Source organism: Salvelinus namaycush, chromosome 28 (genome assembly GCF_016432855.1).
Source record: "Salvelinus namaycush isolate Seneca chromosome 28, SaNama_1.0, whole genome shotgun sequence".
In the NCBI taxonomy this organism is placed as follows: Eukaryota; Metazoa; Chordata; class Actinopteri; order Salmoniformes; family Salmonidae; genus Salvelinus; species Salvelinus namaycush.
This window is the reverse complement of record NC_052334.1, coordinates 13,155,481-13,174,975: the sequence shown is the minus strand read 5'-3', so window position 1 is coordinate 13,174,975 and position 19,495 is coordinate 13,155,481. Positions and strand designations below refer to the sequence as shown.

Genomic DNA, 19,495 nt, shown 5'->3' with positions numbered 1-19,495 from the left:
CACCCTGCCATCCCCTCCTCCCACTGTAGTATCCAGTCAGGCCTGCGTATATCAGGCCGGCCTGGATACTACAGCAGAGCCTGGACGGATAACTACAGCAGGGCCTGAACACTACAGAAGAGCCTGGCGGATACTACAGCAGAGGCCGACTGGAACTACAGGCAGGGCATGGCCTGGATACTACAGCAGAGCCTGACTGGAAAATACAGCAGAGTCTGGCTTGATACTACAGCAGAGCCTGGCATGGATACTACAGCAGGGCCTGGCCTGGATAATACAGCAGGGCCTGCATGGAGACTACCTGAAACGATTTATACTTTTACTTTTGGTACTTAAGTATACAATTATCTGTAAGGTCCCTCAGGCCGAGCAGTCAATTTAAAAAAAAAAGATTAAACCACAAAGGTTTTCCAATGCCTCGCAAAGAAGGGCACCTATTGGTAGATGTGTAGAAATAAAATAAAACAAGGCCAAATATACAACGTAGTTGCTTACCAAGACGACATTGAATGTTCGAGTGGCTTAGTTAAAGTTTTGACTTTAAATCATTTTGAAAATTCTATGTCAAGACTTGAAAATGGCTGTCTAAGAATGACTAACAATCAACTTGACAGAGCTTGAAGAATAAAAAAATAAATGTGCAAATATTGTACAATCCAGGTGTGCAAAAGCTCTTTGAAACTGTAATCGCTGCCAAAAGGTGACTTTAACACGTATTGACTCAGGGGGTTTAATACTTATCTAATCAAGATAGTCTTGTATTTTTCATAAATGATTTACAAACGTTAGAATTTTTCATCCACTTTTACAGAGTATTTTGTGTAGATCGTTGACACAAAAATAAATAAATAAAAACATTTGATTTTATTTATTATTTTATTTTTTTTATTGACCAAGTCGTCGTCTGTTCTTTTGTCCAATCGATTGGTCTTTTTTTTTTTTTTACATGTATTATTCAATATGTTGACACATCCTATGTGTTTTAATAAAATCAACTATATTCACTGAGCTTGTCTGATGCTTTAAGCACACTGTTTGATTAAATAATTAAGACACACAAATAACTAGAGGGAGTCCGACCAGCAATTGATTTGATTGTGCCGGGCTCAGACTGCTGCGCTGTGTTAAAAAAGACAGCGAGTGACTGTGACTAGAACCCGCTCCCCCCTGCTGTAGCGACCACCACAGAACAACGTGTTTATCGAGCTGTCCATGTTGCTGAAACTGCAAGATAATTACAGCTATTTCTGACTGAAAAGTTCTGTTCCCGAAATCACCAATTTGTTTAGGAAAAACTTTCCATATTCCCTCAATCCTTGCTCACTTTACGTGACCAACGTTGTATGCATCGCATGCTCGTGACCAAAGACCTAATCGCATGGGACTAGTATTACTAGAGAACGTTGGTTATGTAATTATCACTCCAGAATGTCCATTATTCCAGATGACGAGTCGGCGATAGTTTTTTTCCTAAACTGTAATTGTTTTTTCCAATAAAATGACAGTTATGATGGAAGCCTGGAGGTTTTGATTCTAGGCGTGAAGATGCTGTATTTCAACATGTCCAGGTGACAGGGCCACACTGATAACTCCAGCTCCAAGTTTCTAAACCATACCAGCTTTCCTATAGTGTCACCATATTACTGGAATTGAGGAATTGTGATCATAATCATTAGGATATTACAGCGATCTGTAGTACGTCCTAAATGCCCCCAGCCTTCAGATGTGAGCTAAACAGTGCAATTGCACTTGAGATGCCTTTTAGTGCTATAGATGAGAAAGTGAACTCATCATTTCCAAACGTTTAGGTCAGTTGTATGCTGCTAACAGCAAGGGTTGCATTAAATAGACTGAGTTTGCTTTAGCCTGCCTGGAGTGCCAGGACTTTTCCCATTAAACAAGTTAGCCGATCAAGTAAAGTATTTGAAATGATTTCAAACTGTATTTGAATCCTGGTCTGCCTAGCTTCTAGCCGGAGGACGCTAGCCTGGCACAGTGGGATTTATGTCACCAGTCACTAGCGTGTTTCAACATGTGAATGAATATTTTTCAGACCCTCTGTATGTGGATAACTCCCAAATCACATCTGGTGTCCTGCCTTGTGTGTGTGTGTGTGTGTGTGTGTGTGTGTGTGTGTGTGTGTGTGTGTGTGTGTGTGTGTGAGTCAGGGAGACAGAGACAGACAGAGACAGACAGAGACAGACAGACACAGACAGAGACAGACAGAGACAGACAGAGACAGACAGAGACAGACAGAGACAGGCAGAGACAGGCAGAGACAGGCAGAGAGTGAGACAAAGAGAGACAGAGACAGACAGTCTGTCTGTCTGTCTGTCTGTCTGTCTGTCTGTCTGTGTGTCTGTCTGTGTGTCTGTGTGTCTGTCTGTGTGTCTCTCTGTGTGTCTCTCTGTGTGTCTCTCTGTGTGTCTCTCTGTGTGTCTCTCTGTGTGTCTGTGTCTCTCTGTGTGTCTGTGTCTCTCTGTGTGTCTGTGTCTCTCTGTGTGTCTGTGTCTCTCTGTGTGTCTGTGTCTCTCTGTGTGTCTGTGTCTCTCTGTGTGTCTGTGTCTCTCTGTGTGTCTGTGTCTCTCTGTGTGTCTGTGTCTCTCGCTCTGTCTCTCGCTCTGTCTCTCGCTCTGTCTCTCGCTCTGTCTCTCGCTCTGTCTCTCGCTCTGTCTCTCGCTCTGTCTCTCGCTCTGTCTCTGTCTGTCTGTCTGTCTGTGGCAGAGAGAGAGAGTGTGTGTGTGTCTTACCCTCAGTCATACAGAAGACTCTGAGGAAGGCTAGTAGCTGGGCAGAGATTGGAGGATCGCTGCAGTGCAGGGCAAAGATACTGGACCTGATGAGAGGGGTGAGAGAGGCAGAGAGGGCAAGAGAAAGAGTGAAAAAGAAACATCATAGTACAGACACAACAACTTCTTCAATTCACATTACCCTTTGCACACACAGATATGACCTCATAAAGCTAGACCAGTAGACCCCACAGGACCTTGTAGCCCCAACCCTCCCCGTACACCTTACGAAAAAAAAACCTTCCACAACGAATCCCTGTATGACGAGAACCATCTAAAACCCTGATCAGTGGCTTGGTAGGTACAGTAGATGTTAATGGTGGCCAGTGGCCCACAATTAACCCAGGCCCACTCACGTTTAGCATGGAGGACGAACCATGATCCCCTGATGCAATTTTAATAGCCACTCAATCAATTACAAGCAAGAGAGAGTGAATGCGCATGAGACAGAGAGACCACTACACCACGGGTGACCAGGCTGGTGGGGTGACCAGGCTGGTGGGGTGACCAGGCTGGTGGGGTGACCAGGCTGGAGGGGTGACCAGGCTGGTGAGCCGGTGTGGGTGCTGGCTTCTGTTCCAGCCAAGCAGAATCGTTTTTGGGGCTTTGGTCATTTGAAATCTATCCAGAATAAACATTGCATCATTGTCTCAGAATAGGTCCCTATACCATGAGAAAACCTTTCTATCCTTCCCTTGACATTTCCATCAACAGGAAGCTTAATCATTTTATCATTACATTAATATCATGCAGCCCTCCCCCTCTGTCATTTTAAACGCTTTTTAATCTCTTATTGATGGGGCATTCTGGAAATTTGATTAGAAAGCCTTTGTTGAAATGAAATTGGTACTTAATGCAGGTATAACCAAGGATGTGTTATTTTCCAAATCACATACAATTTGTCTGATGATTTAGGCATATGTACTTTGGATGGTGCCCTCATTGATTGTGTTCCCGCTTATAAATACCTGGGCATCTGAATGGATAAAAAGCTATCTTTTAAAAAGCATGTTGAGTAGTTAAGAAATGAACAATTAAAATAGGCTTCTTCTATAGGAACTGGTCCGGTCTTCATTAAAGAGCAGAACTAAATCATTCAGCCAACATTCATTCTGGTTATGGACTATGGCGATATCGTCTATATGAATGCAGCTGCCACTGTATTGAAGCCATTGGACGAACTGTATCATAGTGCATTGCGCTTTATTACGGGCGATGTTTCAGTAGACATCATTGCATTTTGTATCAGAAAATAGGCTGGCCCTCTTTGAAGTCTCATAGATCGTTGCAATGTGCTCTTTTTGTCTAGAACGCCTTCTTGCATAAACTTCCGCCATACCCAACTTCAAACCTAACCTTCAGACGTATAAGTTACCAGACCCGGACTCAGGGATGGCTAACCCTGCAGATCAATCTCTACCAAGTTAGATAAATATGCTTTAAGTTTCTTAGCACCTCATGTGGAATGATCTCCAGAGTTGGTACCTCTGGCCGATTCAGGCAGATGGCCTTTTAACTGAAGAATGTGTGATTCATATGATTGTGTTTAGCTTTTCGTGTATTGTGTAATTGTTGTGTATATACCGTAGATATGTATAGTGTAATTGACGTGTATATACCGTAGATATGTATAGTATAATTGATGTGTATATACAGTAGATATGTATAGTATAATTGATGTGTATATACCGTAGATATGTATAGTATAATTGACGTGTGTATACAGTAGATATGTATAGTATAATTGATGTGTATATACAGTAGATATGTACAGTATAATTGATGTGTATATACCGTAGACAAGGAAAATTATGTGGATATAGTGAAGCAACATCTCAAGACATCAGTCAGGAAGTTAAAGCTTGGTCGCAAATGGGTCTTCCAAATGGACAATGACCCCAAGCATACTTCCAAAGTTGTGGCAAAATGGCGTAAGGACAACAAAGTCAAGGTATTGGAGTGGCCATAACAAAGCCCTAACCTCAATCCTATAGAAAATTTGTGAGCAGAACTGAAAAAGTGTGTGCGAGCAAGGAGGCCTACAAACCTGACTCAGTTACACCAGCTCTGTCAGGAGGAATGGGCCAAAATTCACCCAACTTATTGTGGGAAACTTGTGGAAGGCTACCTGAAACGTTTGACCCAAGTTAAACAATTTGACAGCAATGCTACCAAATACTAATTGAGTGTATGTAAACTTCTGACCCACTGGGAATGTGATGAAAGAAATAAAAGCTGAAAGAAATAATTCTCTCTATTATTATTCTGACATTTCACATTCTTAAAATAAAGTGGTGATCCTAACTGACCTAAAACAGGGAATTTTTACTAGGATGAAATGTCAGGAATTGTGAAAAACTGAGATTAAATGTATTTGGCTAAGGTGTATGTAAACTTCCGACTTCAACTGTATAGTGTAATTGACGTGTATATACACAGTAGGTATGTATAGTGTAATTGACGTGTATATACACAGTAGGTATGTATAGTGTAATTGACGTGTATATACACAGTAGGTATGTATAGTGTAATTGACGTGTATATACACAGTAGGTATGTATAGTGTAATTGACGTGTATATACACAGTAGGTATGTATAGTGTAATTGACGTGTATATACACAGTAGGTATGTATAGTGTAATTGACGTGTATATACACAGTAGGTATGTATAGTGTAATTGACGTGTATATACACAGTAGGTATGTATAGTGTAATTGACGTGTATATACACAGTAGGTATGTATAGTGTAATTGACGTGTATATACACAGTAGGTATGTATAGTGTAATTGACGTGTATATACACAGTAGGTATGTATAGTGTAATTGACGTGTATATACACAGTAGGTATGTATAGTGTAATTGACGTGTATATACAGTAGATATGTATAGTATAATTGACGTGTATATACAGTAGATATGTATAGTATAATTGATGTGTATATACAGTAGATATGTATAGTATAATTGATGTGTATATACAGTAGATATGTATAGTATAATTGATGTGTATATACAGTAGATATGTATAGTATAATTGATGTGTATATACAGTAGATATGTATAGTATAATTGATGTGTAGATATGTATAGTATAATTGATGTTTATTGATGTGTTCATGCAGGTGGTATCAGCAGGACTCCCTGCTTCAATAAAGGTTGAATAAAAATAAGATCTATGAAGAAGACGGATGAAAGGAGTTGTGAGCCACATCGGGGCTCTGGTCAAATGTAGTGCACTATAAAGGAATAGGCTGTCGTTTGAGACACAGCCTTAGTCTCCCAGTGTAGCCTTTGTTTTAATAGTAAACTCTCCTCTCCTGGATCCACTAGCTCTGGGTAATGTAATAGTAATGCTGCTAGACCAGAGCGGGCCTCGGTAATGTGTTTGCAGTGTAATAATATCGGCCATGTCCTGCCAATTGTCACATTGATCAATTCACTGAAATGCAGGAAAATATTGCCTTCGTGAAATGACCTCCATCTCTGACATAATTGAGAGATACCATCTATTTCTTTCTCTCACTCTACCCCTCTTCTCTCTCCCAGTTTCCCTCCCTACCACCGTCCCTCCCTCCCTACGTATGTGTGTATGCGTGTCTCTCTACTTACGAGGGGATGCCAGCGCGGGCCAGCACCTCCGCCTTCATGGCGTACAGCCGTTCACTCTTGGACACCCCCAGTTTGATCTTGACTCTGTCATGGGCATTCTCCTGGAAGAAGAAGCCGTTGTGGATTACAAACTCAGCGTTGGATCGCGTCCCGTAGAAGATGTAGATCTGAGGACAGAGAAGAGAACAGCCACTCAACATGAAAGGGGTAGTTCAGTATTTTACAACTTAAATCTTAGCTACTTCCTCCCCCTGCAGAAAGTAAGTGTAATGCATGGTGTGGCTTTCTTTAAACAGCCACTACAAACTTCACTAGATAGCTGAACTTCCCCTTTATCATCTGACTCCAACTCAACCGCTAAAAAAGTTATTGTACATCGGTATGGGTTGGCTCAGCAATGTGGTGAACATTCTACCTCCTATTCCCTCTGTACCATTTTCCCTCATAACCATGATATCATGTCTGATCTAGTGGAAGCTTCACAGGAGCACAGAGAATCCCCACACCCCACCACTCACGTATGGCTCCAACATATTACATCCACATTTACAGAACAGGTGAGAGGGAAAGCTGGAGAGAGCGGTAGGGGCAGTGGACAGATAGGAGGAGGAGTGATAAAGCTTAGTAGGTAAATGTAGCTTAGTGGTTTGTGTCTGTGAGCTCAGGCCGAGTCTGCATCTCAAATGCCTTTTCCCTATGTAGTGCACTACTTTTGACCAGGGCTCATAGGCCTGTAGAGCACCATATATGGAATAGGGTGCTATTTGGGACACACACTGTGAGCTCAGGGCACTTTGGCCGGATGGTGATATCTGCCAGAGGAATCATGGGATCAAGCGCTCCATTCCCCGTCACCCTACCCCCTGCTGTATCTCTGAATCTTATCAAATAATTCCCATTCTAAAGAGAAAGAGGTGGACTTTCATACTGTAGGGAGGGGGAGCACCAGAGGGTGAGAGAGAGGAGTGGGAGGAAGGAGAGGGAGCACCAGAGGGTGAGAGAGAGGAGTGGGAGGAAGGAGAGGGAGCACCAGAGGGTGAGAGAGAGGAGTGGGAGGAAGGAGAGGGAGCACCAGAGGGTGAGAGAGAGGAGTGGGAGGAAGGAGAGGGAGCACCAGAGGGTGAGAGAGAGGAGTGGGAGGAAGGAGAGGGAGCAATAGAGGTTGGTTGTGTCGCGATTCTCCAGCCTTCTCCCAAAGTATGGATTTAACAACTGTGGAAACACCCTGCAGCCAATGCTTACACCAATTATTTAAACCTCCCTCCAGGCAATGCTTACACCAATTATTTAAACCTCCCTCCAGGCAATGCTTACACCACTTATTCAAACCTCCCTCCAGCAAACGCTTACACCAATCCTATGAAACTCCCTCCAGCCAATGCTTACACCAATCCTATGCTTTTAAATCCATGACAGGGAGTGTGGAAGTGCATACTTCTGTAAAAGGTGGAGAATTGTGATGTAGCCAGTGAGTAAGTGACAGGGAGGGAGTGAAACAATAACACACTGCTTTAGAGCAGAGGGTTGGACCGTTAAGCTTGGCTAGGTCCAGCTGACTCACACCCAGCTCTGGCCCTCTCCTTGACATAACAACACCAGTCAACCAGTCTGTCAAGGCCTCTCAGTTAGAGGTGAACATAACCCCTACAACACAACTAGTGATACTCAGGCCAGAGACTGAATCAATTACAGAGTACGGCTTTACAGACAGCTTGAGCTTTCAGGAGTGTGTTTGACTTGTACAGCAGCCTATCAAGCTCGAGTTCATTCAAATGGCAGAATACAATTGAACTCTGAACTGTGTGATGAACAACAAATAATACATAGGAAACAAACAAAAGAAGATACATGCAACATTCATTTAGGGAAATGTTGTGGCTGTTAAAAGTAACCCAGATGGAGGGAGTTGACAGTTGATTTAGAACCAACTGCCTTTTGATTGACATACATGATGCAATCAGATCCTACACAACCCATAGCAACTCAACATGATGTATAGTTCAAATAAGTCATGGCCCATAGGGCAGGGTCCTCTTGTTTCTGTAGCATGAGGCAGCTTGGTGTACATGTACACCCCTGGACAATTTGTATAGTAGCTAAAGAGTACAATGTGCCGTAGGTCCATGCTACCCTGACCCGACTCACCTGTTCATTCTCTTTGTAGTCCTGCAGAGCCACACACTCACACCTGTCATCCTCCAGGTTGTAACCAGTGGTGATCTGAACAACACACAAACTGTAATTCATCCATTCACTGATTGATTTAAACCAGTCCTTGATTCAATTAGGTTTTTCCAACGGTCACTAATCAAACATATTTAAACATCGCAACACACTTTACAGTCAAAATAAATGGAGTAGTTATACTTCAGAGCTGCAGTGAATTCTGGGTGCTTCTTCACTGACTGACTGGCGATACAATTTGCAGAACATTTATTTTATAATACATGACCAGCTTCTCTCCTAGTATTAAAACGCTATATATCCGTCATCCATTCCTTTAATAACAAGCTCAAGAGACTAACGAACTAAATCAGAAAGCACATTTATTTCAAAACATGAATGTTTAGCATAAATAATCAAGGTCTGTATCAATACAGATACTTCCCCAGATTCTGAGTTAGTGAGAGGTTTACACAAATAGGCAGAAATTAAGGACATTGAATGAACCCATACAATTATCACCAGTGAGAATAACAACATACTCAAGGAACTGGAGCTAAAGAACAGCAATACAATGTGGAAATATGTTGGAGGAAGTTGTAACCCATTTTTATTAAACAAACACCAAGGGAATATACAAGAAAGACATTTTAGTCTTTAAATGACTTGTTTCAGCTTTGTATCGGGTCTTCTAACAAATATCTAATTTGAGGAGCGTAAATGCAGTTAACATGCATACTAAAGGAGGGGATATTATTGCTCTGTTACAAATCAGTCACTAAACACAATCAAAGCCAAATGATTCAAATAAGTAACAGATGCCCATGAGATAAGCGTAATCAACTGAGGAAAACACAGTCTGTGTGGTTTCTCTCAAATCTAGATTTTTTCCCCCTGAATAATTTAAAACCTCTCAAATAGTGGGATGAGGGTGGTAGTGTGCAGTAGTGTAATAGGCATGCTTCAGCCATGCAATAGGCATGCTTCAGCCATGCAATAGGCATGCTTCAGCCATGCAATAGTGTTCTAATATGTATGTAGTAGCGTGTTTGTAGTACTCACCAGGCCGTTGGTGTGGTTACACATGTCCCAGAGAGGGATGAGGGCGAGGGTGACACGGCTACCGTCTTCTGTAGGGATCTGGTTCTGACGGGTCATCACTGAGGAAACCGCCCATCTACAGGGATTAAAGGTCATGGTAAACCAATCAGCAATCAGCAACAAGATTCACTTTTCATGGACTAGCCAATCATAACAAGGGCCCTGTGTTTTTCCAGACCACGTGACCTGAGCAGGGAAAACTGAGGACCCCAGTTATACCCTCAAGTTTTGGGAAATTCTACTAGTCCCCAAGACAAGTGGCTTCAACCACATCAGATAGCAAACCTTGCTACTAACCATGTTCCCATCCAAACATTTACCTGACGCATGAAAAAAGTCACGACCGAGCTGATGAAAGCATGAAATGCTGGTCACAATTTGATAAATGCAGACAGAAAATGTGTTCGTTCGACACGGTGGGATCTTTTTGTGTTGGTAAAATAAATTATGAGAGAAATGGATGTGGAAATGCACATTTTGATATATTAACAGAAAACCTTTTAACTTGTATTTTTCATTCGGTACATAGGAATTTAACGGCAAAAGTCATTTTTATGTGCACTATTTCATCACGCACAGCCTTTTATCAGTTTGATGGAAACATCTCTGGTGGGAAAATGTGCATATTGTTTTATGCAGATTAGAGAATATTTGCATGATAATCTGTCGCAAATTGGATGGAAACCTAGCTAACTTGAGGAATTGTGTAATCAAGTCGCCCGTTCTGAAGCCAACCAATGAGGACAATCAGTCCCAGTCATAACCTTGGCTTTAGTAATAGTTGAAGTATGGAAAACTAAGAGGTTATAGATGACAACCAGCCTGTTCTAGAGAACACTGTTGTGGATGAAATCTAGCCTTTAGTTACAGGCAGGTGATTGTTTAAGAATTTAACGATGGAGGATCTATATTAATAATAATCTATATTAATTAATTCAAGACAAGTGCATCAAATAAATATCAATCTGTGATCTTGCTATAATGATGTCGAGGCGTGTTCTGAGAATTCTAAACATTTTAAACTGGGCTAACTGCTAACGGAGGTTCCTCCAGAAGGCCTCGGCACGCTGTCCTGGACCCTTCATTCCCACAACACATTGCCTGGTGGAAGAGGAGGCTTGCATCACACCCAATACAATGGGAAGATAAAAGGAGTGGATATAAATGATTCTCTCAAAGATCATTTGGCTCTAATGACAGAACAATGAGAACCAACCTGTCATCCTCGATGCTGACAGTTGTTCTACATTCTCTGACCGTCTTACACACACACACACACACACACACACACACACACACACACACACACACACACACACACACACACACACACACACACACACACACACACACACACACACACACACACACACACAGGGGAGCTGGAAGAAAGCCATTTAAAAAGCAGACCGACACAAACACCTACCTGTAGTCGTCGAACGTAAAGGCGTCCTTCAAGGGCAGTTTACTGGTGGTCAGATGAGTCTGGAAATTGAAGGCGAGGAAGAGAGAAAAGGAGAGAAAGAAGGAAATGGAGTGCAAGAAAGAAAGGTATAGATGGATAGAGAGAGAAGAAAAGATGGAGAGAAATGGAGTGAGGAGGGAAAGATAAAAACACAAAACAGTGAAATGTAATCATGCTGCTGCCTAACATCCTAAAAACAGTGTATGTTAGCGTGGTGTATGTTAGCGTGGTGTATGTTAGCGTGGTGTATGTTAGCGTGGTGTATGTTAGCATGGTGTATGTTAGCGTTTGTGTGCGTTAGCGTCTGCGGTGCGAGGCTAGTATTAGGGTGGCGTTAGCCCCCCATACATTACTGTCAACTTAATGTGTTGTGCCCAGCAGACGTCATCAATCTGCTTCATCAAGTTGGGTGACAGAGAACCACCAGTGCCACAGAAATCTACATTTAAAGCCCCACACTGGACACCTCCAAGGGCTCATTTCCAACCTAGCAGGAGGTAGAGGTGGAGGGAGAGGACTAGTACAATACGCAGCTAGAAAGAGATATAGGTGGGGGGAGATAAGGGTGTGGTGGAGGGGGGAAAGAGGGAAGAGAAAGGGGGGATAAGTAGAGATGGAGAGAGAGAGCAGAGCACCTGTGCTTCCCCAACATGCAACGTGAGCTGCAGCAAAAAGACTCCAGTTCAGTAGGATCGAACCCACAGTGAGACACGTAACCAAGGCTCTCTCCACAGTGAGACACGTAACCAAGGCTCTCTCCACAGTGAGACACGTAACCAAGGCTCTCTCCACAGTGAGACACGTAACCAAGGCTCTCTCCACAGTGAGGCACGTAGCCAAGGCTCTCTCCACAGTGAGACACGTAGCCAAGGCTCTCTCCACAGTGAGACACGTAGCCAAGGCTCTCTCCACAGTGAGACACGTAACCAAGGCTCTCTCCACAGTGAGACACGTAGCCAAGGCTCTCTCCACAGTGAGACACGTAGCCAAGGCTCTCTCCACAGTGAGACACGTAACCAAGGCTCTCTCCACAGTGAGACACGTAGCCAAGGCTCTCTCCACAGTGAGACACGTAACCAAGGCTCTCTCCACAGTGAGACACGTAGCCAAGGCTCTCTCCACAGTGAGACACGTAACCAAGGCTCTCTCCACAGTGAGACACGTAACCAAGGCTCTCTCCACAGTGAGACACGTAACCAAGGCTCTCTCCACAGTGAGACACGTAACCAAGGCTCTCTCCACAGTGAGACACGTAACCAAGGCTCTCTCCACAGTGAGACACGTAACCAAGGCTCTCTCCACAGTGAGGCACGTAGACAAGGCTCTCTCCACAGTGAGGCACGTAGACAAGGCTCTCTCCACAGTGAGGCACGTAGACAAGGCTCTCTCCACAGTGAGACACGTAACCAAGGCTCTCTCCACAGTGAGACACGTAGCCAAGGCTCTCTCCACAGTGAGACACGTAGCCACGGCTCTCTCCACAGTGAGACACGTAGCCAAGGCTCTCTCCACAGTGAGACACGTAACCAAGGCTCTCTCCACAGTGAGACACGTAGCCAAGGCTCTCTCCACAGTGAGGCACGTAGCCAAGGCTCTCTCCACAGTGAGGAACGTAGCCAAGGCTCTCTCCACAGTGAGACACGTAACCAAGGCTCTCTCCACAGTGAGACACGTAGCCAAGGCTCTCTCCACAGTGAGACACGTAACCAAGGCTCTCTCCACAGTGAGGCACGTAGCCAAGGCTCTCTCCACAGTGAGACACGTAACCAAGGCTCTCTCCACAGTGAGACACGTAGCCAAGGCTCTCTCCACAGTGAGACACGTAGCCAAGGCTCTCTCCACAGTGAGACACGTAGCCAAGGCTCTCTCCACAGTGAGACACGTAACCAAGGCTCTCTCCACAGTGAGACACGTAGCCAAGGCTCTCTCCACAGTGAGACACGTAACCAAGGCTCTCTCCACAGTGAGACACGTAGCCAAGGCTCTCTCCACAGTGAGACACATAGCCAAGGCTCTCTCCACAGTGAGACACGTAGCCAAGGCTCTCTCCACAGTGAGACACGTAACCAAGGCTCTCTCCACAGTGAGACACGTAGCCAAGGCTCTCTCCACAGTGAGACACGTAGCCAAGGCTCTCTCCACAGTGAGACACGTAGCCAAGGCTCTGTCCACAGTGAGACACGTAACCAAGGCTCTGTCCACAGTGAGACACGTAACCAAGGCTCTGTCCACAGTGAGACACTAAGACATGTCTGTCTGTCTGTCTGTCTGTCTGTCTGTCTGTAATAGAGACAGTCCGGCAGTGACACTGATTTATCCCTACAGTAAAGTGAGGAGAATCACACTCACAGGGCCAACCCTAACCTACCCCTCAACACCCACACGTTTCACCTGACACAACCTACCCCTCAACACCCACACGTTTCACCTGACACAACCTACCCCTCAACACCCACACGTTTCACCTGACACAACCTACCCCTCAACACCCACACGTTTCACCTGACACAACCTACCCCCCTCAACACCCACACGTTTCACCTGACACAACATACCCCCTCAACACCCACACGTTTCACCTGACACAACATACCCCTCAACACCCACACGTTTCACCTGACACAACCTACCCCTCAACACCCACACGTTTCACCTGACACAACCTACCCCTCAACACCCACACGTTTCACCTGACACAACCTACCCCTCAACACCCACACGTTTCACCTGACACACCTACCCCCTCAACACCCACACGTTTCACCTGACACAACCTACCCCTCAACACCCACACGTTTCACCTGACACAACCTACCCCTCAACACCCACACGTTTCACCTGACACACCTACCCCCTCAACACCCACACGTTTCACCTGACACAACCTACCCCCTCAACACCCACACGTTTCACCTGACACAACCTACCCCCCTCAACACCCACACGTTTCACCTGACACAACCTACCCCTCAACACCCACACGTTTCACCTGACACAACCTACCCCTCAACACCCACACGTTTCACCTGACACAACCTACCCCCCTCAACACCCACACGTTTCACCTGACACAACCTACCCCTCAACACCCACACGTTTCACCTGACACAACCTACCCCTCAACACCCACACGTTTCACCTGACACACCTACCCCCTCAACACCCACACGTTTCACCTGACACAACCTACCCCCCTCAACACCCACACGTTTCACCTGACACAACTTACCCCTCAACACCCACACGTTTCACCTGACACAACATACCCCTCAACACCCACACGTTTCACCTGACACAACCTACCCCCCTCAACACCCACACGTTTCACCTGACACAACCTACCCCTCAACACCCACACGTTTCACCTGACACAACCTACCCCCCTCAACACCCACACGTTTCACCTGACACAACCTACCCCTCAACACCCACACGTTTCACCTGACACAACCTACCCCTCAACACCCACACGTTTCACCTGACACACCTACCCCCTCAACACCCACACGTTTCACCTGACACAACCTACCCCCCTCAACACCCACACGTTTCACCTGACACAACTTACCCCTCAACACCCACACGTTTCACCTGACACAACATACCCCTCAACACCCACACGTTTCACCTGACACAACCTACCCCTCAACACCCACACGTTTCACCTGACACAACCTACCCCTCAACACCCACACGTTTCACCTGACACAACCTACCCCTCAACACCCACACGTTTCACCTGACCCAACCTACCCCCTCAACACCCACACGTTTCACCTGACACAACCTACCCCCCTCAACACCCACACGTTTCACCTGACACAACCTACCCCTCAACACCCACACGTTTCACCTGACACAACCTACCCCCCTCAACACCCACACGTTTCACCTGACACAACCTACTCAAATGCATGTAGTTAAATATAAGTTACTACTTTAACTCTTTGACATAGGTCCACTTAAATGACAGGGTGTCCCCAAATATTGAAGACAGGGGATGGAATAATACCCCAGGTAAAAACTGCAGCCTCCTCCCTCCCCCTGGTTTTGACAGAGAAGAAGTGGTAGTGGGATGGAGGAGCAGCGTTGAGCAATGTCCTGCACTGCTCTGACAGCCATTAAAAGATAAGCGTCTAGACTAGCGGATGGATCCTAGCGGGGAGGGGTGTCGTGTCGACGTGGTGCCCAGCAGCCAGGTCTGATCCTGGGCTGGGCCCTGCCTGCTACCTGCCTGTGGAAGGTTAGACAGATACCTGGAGCTCCTCAGAGAGGAAAGGGAAGGTTAGACAGATACCTGGAGCTCCTCAGAGAGGAAAGGGAAGGTTAGACAGATACCTGGAGCTCCTCAGAGAGGAAAGGGAAGGTTAGACAGATACCTGGAGCTCCTCAGAGAGGAAAGGGAAGGTTAGACAGATACCTGGACCTCCTCAGAGAGGAAAGGGAAGGTTAGACAGATACCTGGACCTCCTCAGAGAGGAAAGGGAAGGTTAGACAGATACCTGGAGCTCCTCAGAGAGGGAAGGGAAGGTTAGACAGATACCTGGAGCTCCTCAGAGAGGAAAGGGAAGGTTAGACAGATACCTGGAGCTCCTCAGAGAGGAAAGGGAAGGTTAGACAGATACCTGGAGCTCCTCAGAGAGGAAAGGGAAGGTTAGACAGATACCTGGAGCACCTCAGAGAGGAAAGGGAAGGTTAGACAGATACCTGGAGCTCCTCAGAGAGGAAAGGGAAGGTTAGACAGATACCTGGAGCTCCTCAGAGAGGAAAGGGAAGGTTAGACAGATACATGGAGCTCCTCAGAGAGGAAAGGGAAGGTTAGACAGATACCTGGAGCTCCTCAGAGAGGAAAGGGAAGGTTAGACAGATACCTGGAGCTCCTCAGAGAGGAAAGGGAAGGTTAGACAGATACATGGAGCTCCTCAGAGAGGAAAGGGAAGGTTAGACAGATACATGGAGCTCCTCAGAGAGGAAATGGAAACGACACCACTGGGACAGAAAAAAAAAAAAATCTCATCACACCACGCGCCACAAACACACACATTCCAAGGTTACTTTGCATTAGTTTGCTGCATACTGAGGTCACATAATGAGATCCACACATTCAGCCTCTGGATACTCAAACACACACACACACAGTTACAAACTCATACAGTCCCATTGGAAGGAAGAGGCACTCACTGGGTTCTACTTCAGACGGCCTGCTACACTCACTGGGTTCTACTTCAGAGGGCCTGCTAGACTCACTGGGTTCTACTTCAGACGGCCTGCTAGACTCACTGGGTTCTACTTCAGACGGCCTGCTAGACTCACTGGGTTCTACTTCAGACGGCCTGCTAGACTCACTGGGTTCTACTTCAGACGGCCTGCTACACTCACTGGGTTCTACTTCAGACGGCCTGCTACACTCACTGGGTTCTACTTCAGACGGCCTGCTACACTCACTGGGTTCTACTTCAGACGGCCTGCTACACTCACTGGGTTCTACTTCAGACGGCCTGCTAGACTCACTGGGTTCTACTTCAGACGGCCTGCTAGACTCACTGGGTTCTACTTCAGACGGCCTGCTAGACTCACTGGGTTCTACTTCAGACGGCCTGCTAGACTCACTGGGTTCTACTTCAGAGGGCCTGCTACACTCACTGGGTTCTACTTCAGACGGCCTGCTACACTCACTGGGTTCTACTTCAGACGGCCTGCTACACTCACTGGGTTCTACTTCAGACGGCCTGCTACACTCACTGGGTTCTACTTCAGACGGCCTGCTACACTCACTGGGTTCTACTTCAGACGGCCTGCTACACTCACTGACAACAGCCTATCCCATCCCACCTTTACAGGGGGGTGAATATCTATAGGAGGGAGACACACGCATTAAGAACCCACTGACTGACTACCCAATTCTAACACAAGAGGACTGTGTGTGTGTGTGGTGGGGAGGGGGGGGTAGAGGGTAGTCCCAGCCACTCAAACATGTACGGAGGGTACAATCAGGTCAATTCAATTCAAAGCCAATGCGACAACATAATTTTCCAGCCCGGTCATCTGCGGCCACCCGCCTTGGAAAAGGGAGAGAGAGGCTGACGTTGACAGTAGTCATTACATTGACACCGGCTCCCAACCTGAGCACATGAGAGAGGAAAGAAGGAGGGGGGTTCAAAAAGAGGGAGGGATGAGAGGAGAACTAGAGGAGAACAAAAGGCGAGAGAGAGAAAGAGCGAAGATGTGAGAGGGAGTGTGGAGAGGGGGAGGGGCTGAGAGGAGATGTAGTGAAGAAGAGGGGAAATATGAACAGGACACACACCTTTCACAAACACGCCTCTAACCAATACATCGCTCAAATCAACCTAGAAGGAGAGGTCAACTACAACACCATGGCCATGAGGCTTCCAACATCTTCATTAGAACATAGTGGAATATTTCTGATGCTGCTGGAACCACCACTCACCTTCTATTTTATTCTCATTACCACAGTTGTTTTCTTATGGTTGCTTATTGATTTTTCAGCTACAGTATATAACACCCATTATATAATTATTAATAATGTGATGTTATCAGTATTATTACATGGTAACAGACACCTAACTATACCTATAACCCACCACTACCATCTAGTGGGCATTGATGGTACTGTCTTTTCAGAGACAGGCCACCTGCCGTCTGTCAAGGCAACAAAACAGCACATTTCTGTCAAGTAGCACCCACTTTATGATTCACTCTTCTGCTTAATTCAGTCAATTGTATGAAATCAAATATTGCGGGGGCAAAAGCAACTAAAATGCTTCACCTAGATAGCAGGGATTGGCATGAGTAGTCAAGTTCTCCATCCAAGGTTAATATTAGATTACTAATGAGTAATTAGCAAGTGAAATTTTTGATCCCTGACAAAAATAAAGTATATCTTAGACATGTTTACTTTTTGTGGAGTATGTGAAGTACATTGAAAATATGTTTAAAATGACATGCCTTAATAAATATGGTTTGATGAATGGGTACTAGCGAGGACTAGTAATAAACCATCTTGTTCAACTGAGAACTAACATTTAATCAAAATACATGTCAACACACACACCAGTCCAGATCAACCAAGAGACAACGACAAACATTAACTATTGCCATCATGAATATTTCCTATTTAATGTCTTGACAGTAATGTGAATGTTGCTCTCTCTTCCCTAATTGACAGTTATTTGATGACAGAGTCAGACACACAAAGCATCCCAACTAAAGAAAGTGAAAATCATTTGATGACAGAATCAGACACAAAGCATCCCAACTAAAGAAAGTGAAAATCATTTGATGACAGAATCAGACACAAAGCATCCAACTAAAGAAAGTGAAAATCATTTGATGACAGAATCAGACACAAAGCATCCCAACTAAAGAAAGTGAAAATCATTTGATGACAGAATCAGACACAAAGCATCCCAACTAAAGAAAGTGAAAATCATTTGATGACAGAATCAGACACAAAGCATCCCAACTAAAGAAAGTGAAAATCATTTGATGACAGAATCAGACACAAAGCATCCCAACTAAAGAAAGTGAAAATCATTTGATGACAGAGTCAGACACAAAGCATCCCAACTAAAGAAAGTGAAAATCATTTGATGACAGAGTCAGACACAAAGCATCCCAACTAAAGAAAGTGAAAATCATTTGGAGAAACAGATTTTTATTTCTCCTTCTTTGATAAAGAGACTAGAGAACCTAGAGTAGTCTAGTCTCTGTCCCAAATGGCACCCTACTCAATACATAGTGTATACATTTTGACTAGAGCCCTATGGCTCGAATGCACTATATAGGGAATAGGGTTACATTTAGGACGCATCCCTAGTCTTCATTGGTTTGATCAAAGGGAAAGCAAACATGTCAGTTAATAACTTCAAATTAGCATACTGGGAGAGAGATTTGCATCACAATGTATGTCTTGCATTTCTTCTAATTCATAATAAAATGTAATCACATTGTCTCTCCGTTTTCCTGACTGAAGGTACAGCTACCTACCTACAGATAAACTGGACCTTTCAAACTAAATAGCTATGGAGAGTAGAGGTACTGGCATCAATCCCTAAGAAAAGCACAGTTGGCCATTTAACCATTGTGAATGTTATATCTATGAAGCCTTTATAATACTATGCTGCTCTCATTGAGATTTTAGTCATATTTTGCTTGGGAACCTTGTGAAAGATGAAATGTGACTAAATATCAATGTGTTGCATTGTGGTAAATAGTACACATCTACAAACACCGTATCCCAAATGGCACCCTATTTCCTATATACTAACTTCTTTTCACCAGAGCCCCATGGACCATTGTCAAAATTAGTGCACGACAGTATATAAAGAATAGCAAAAGTAGTG

The 19,495-nt window shown here is 44.8% G+C and overlaps 1 protein-coding gene across 1 annotated transcript in view; it reads right to left on the bottom strand.

Moving 5' to 3' along the window:
- The window catches only part of LOC120023048 (actin-histidine N-methyltransferase-like), a 35,673-nt gene that overhangs the window by 558 nt on the left and 15,620 nt on the right, over positions 1 to 19,495 (bottom strand). Inside the window, exons 7-11 of the mRNA XM_038966994.1 lie at positions 11,094 to 11,152; positions 9,629 to 9,743; positions 8,549 to 8,623; positions 6,404 to 6,570; positions 2,743 to 2,836 (exon numbers count right to left, since the gene is read on the bottom strand). Coding sequence (XP_038822922.1) covers positions 2,743 to 2,836; positions 6,404 to 6,570; positions 8,549 to 8,623; positions 9,629 to 9,743; positions 11,094 to 11,152 — 510 coding nt within the window. The remainder of the gene's footprint in view (positions 1 to 2,742; positions 2,837 to 6,403; positions 6,571 to 8,548; positions 8,624 to 9,628; positions 9,744 to 11,093; positions 11,153 to 19,495) is intronic.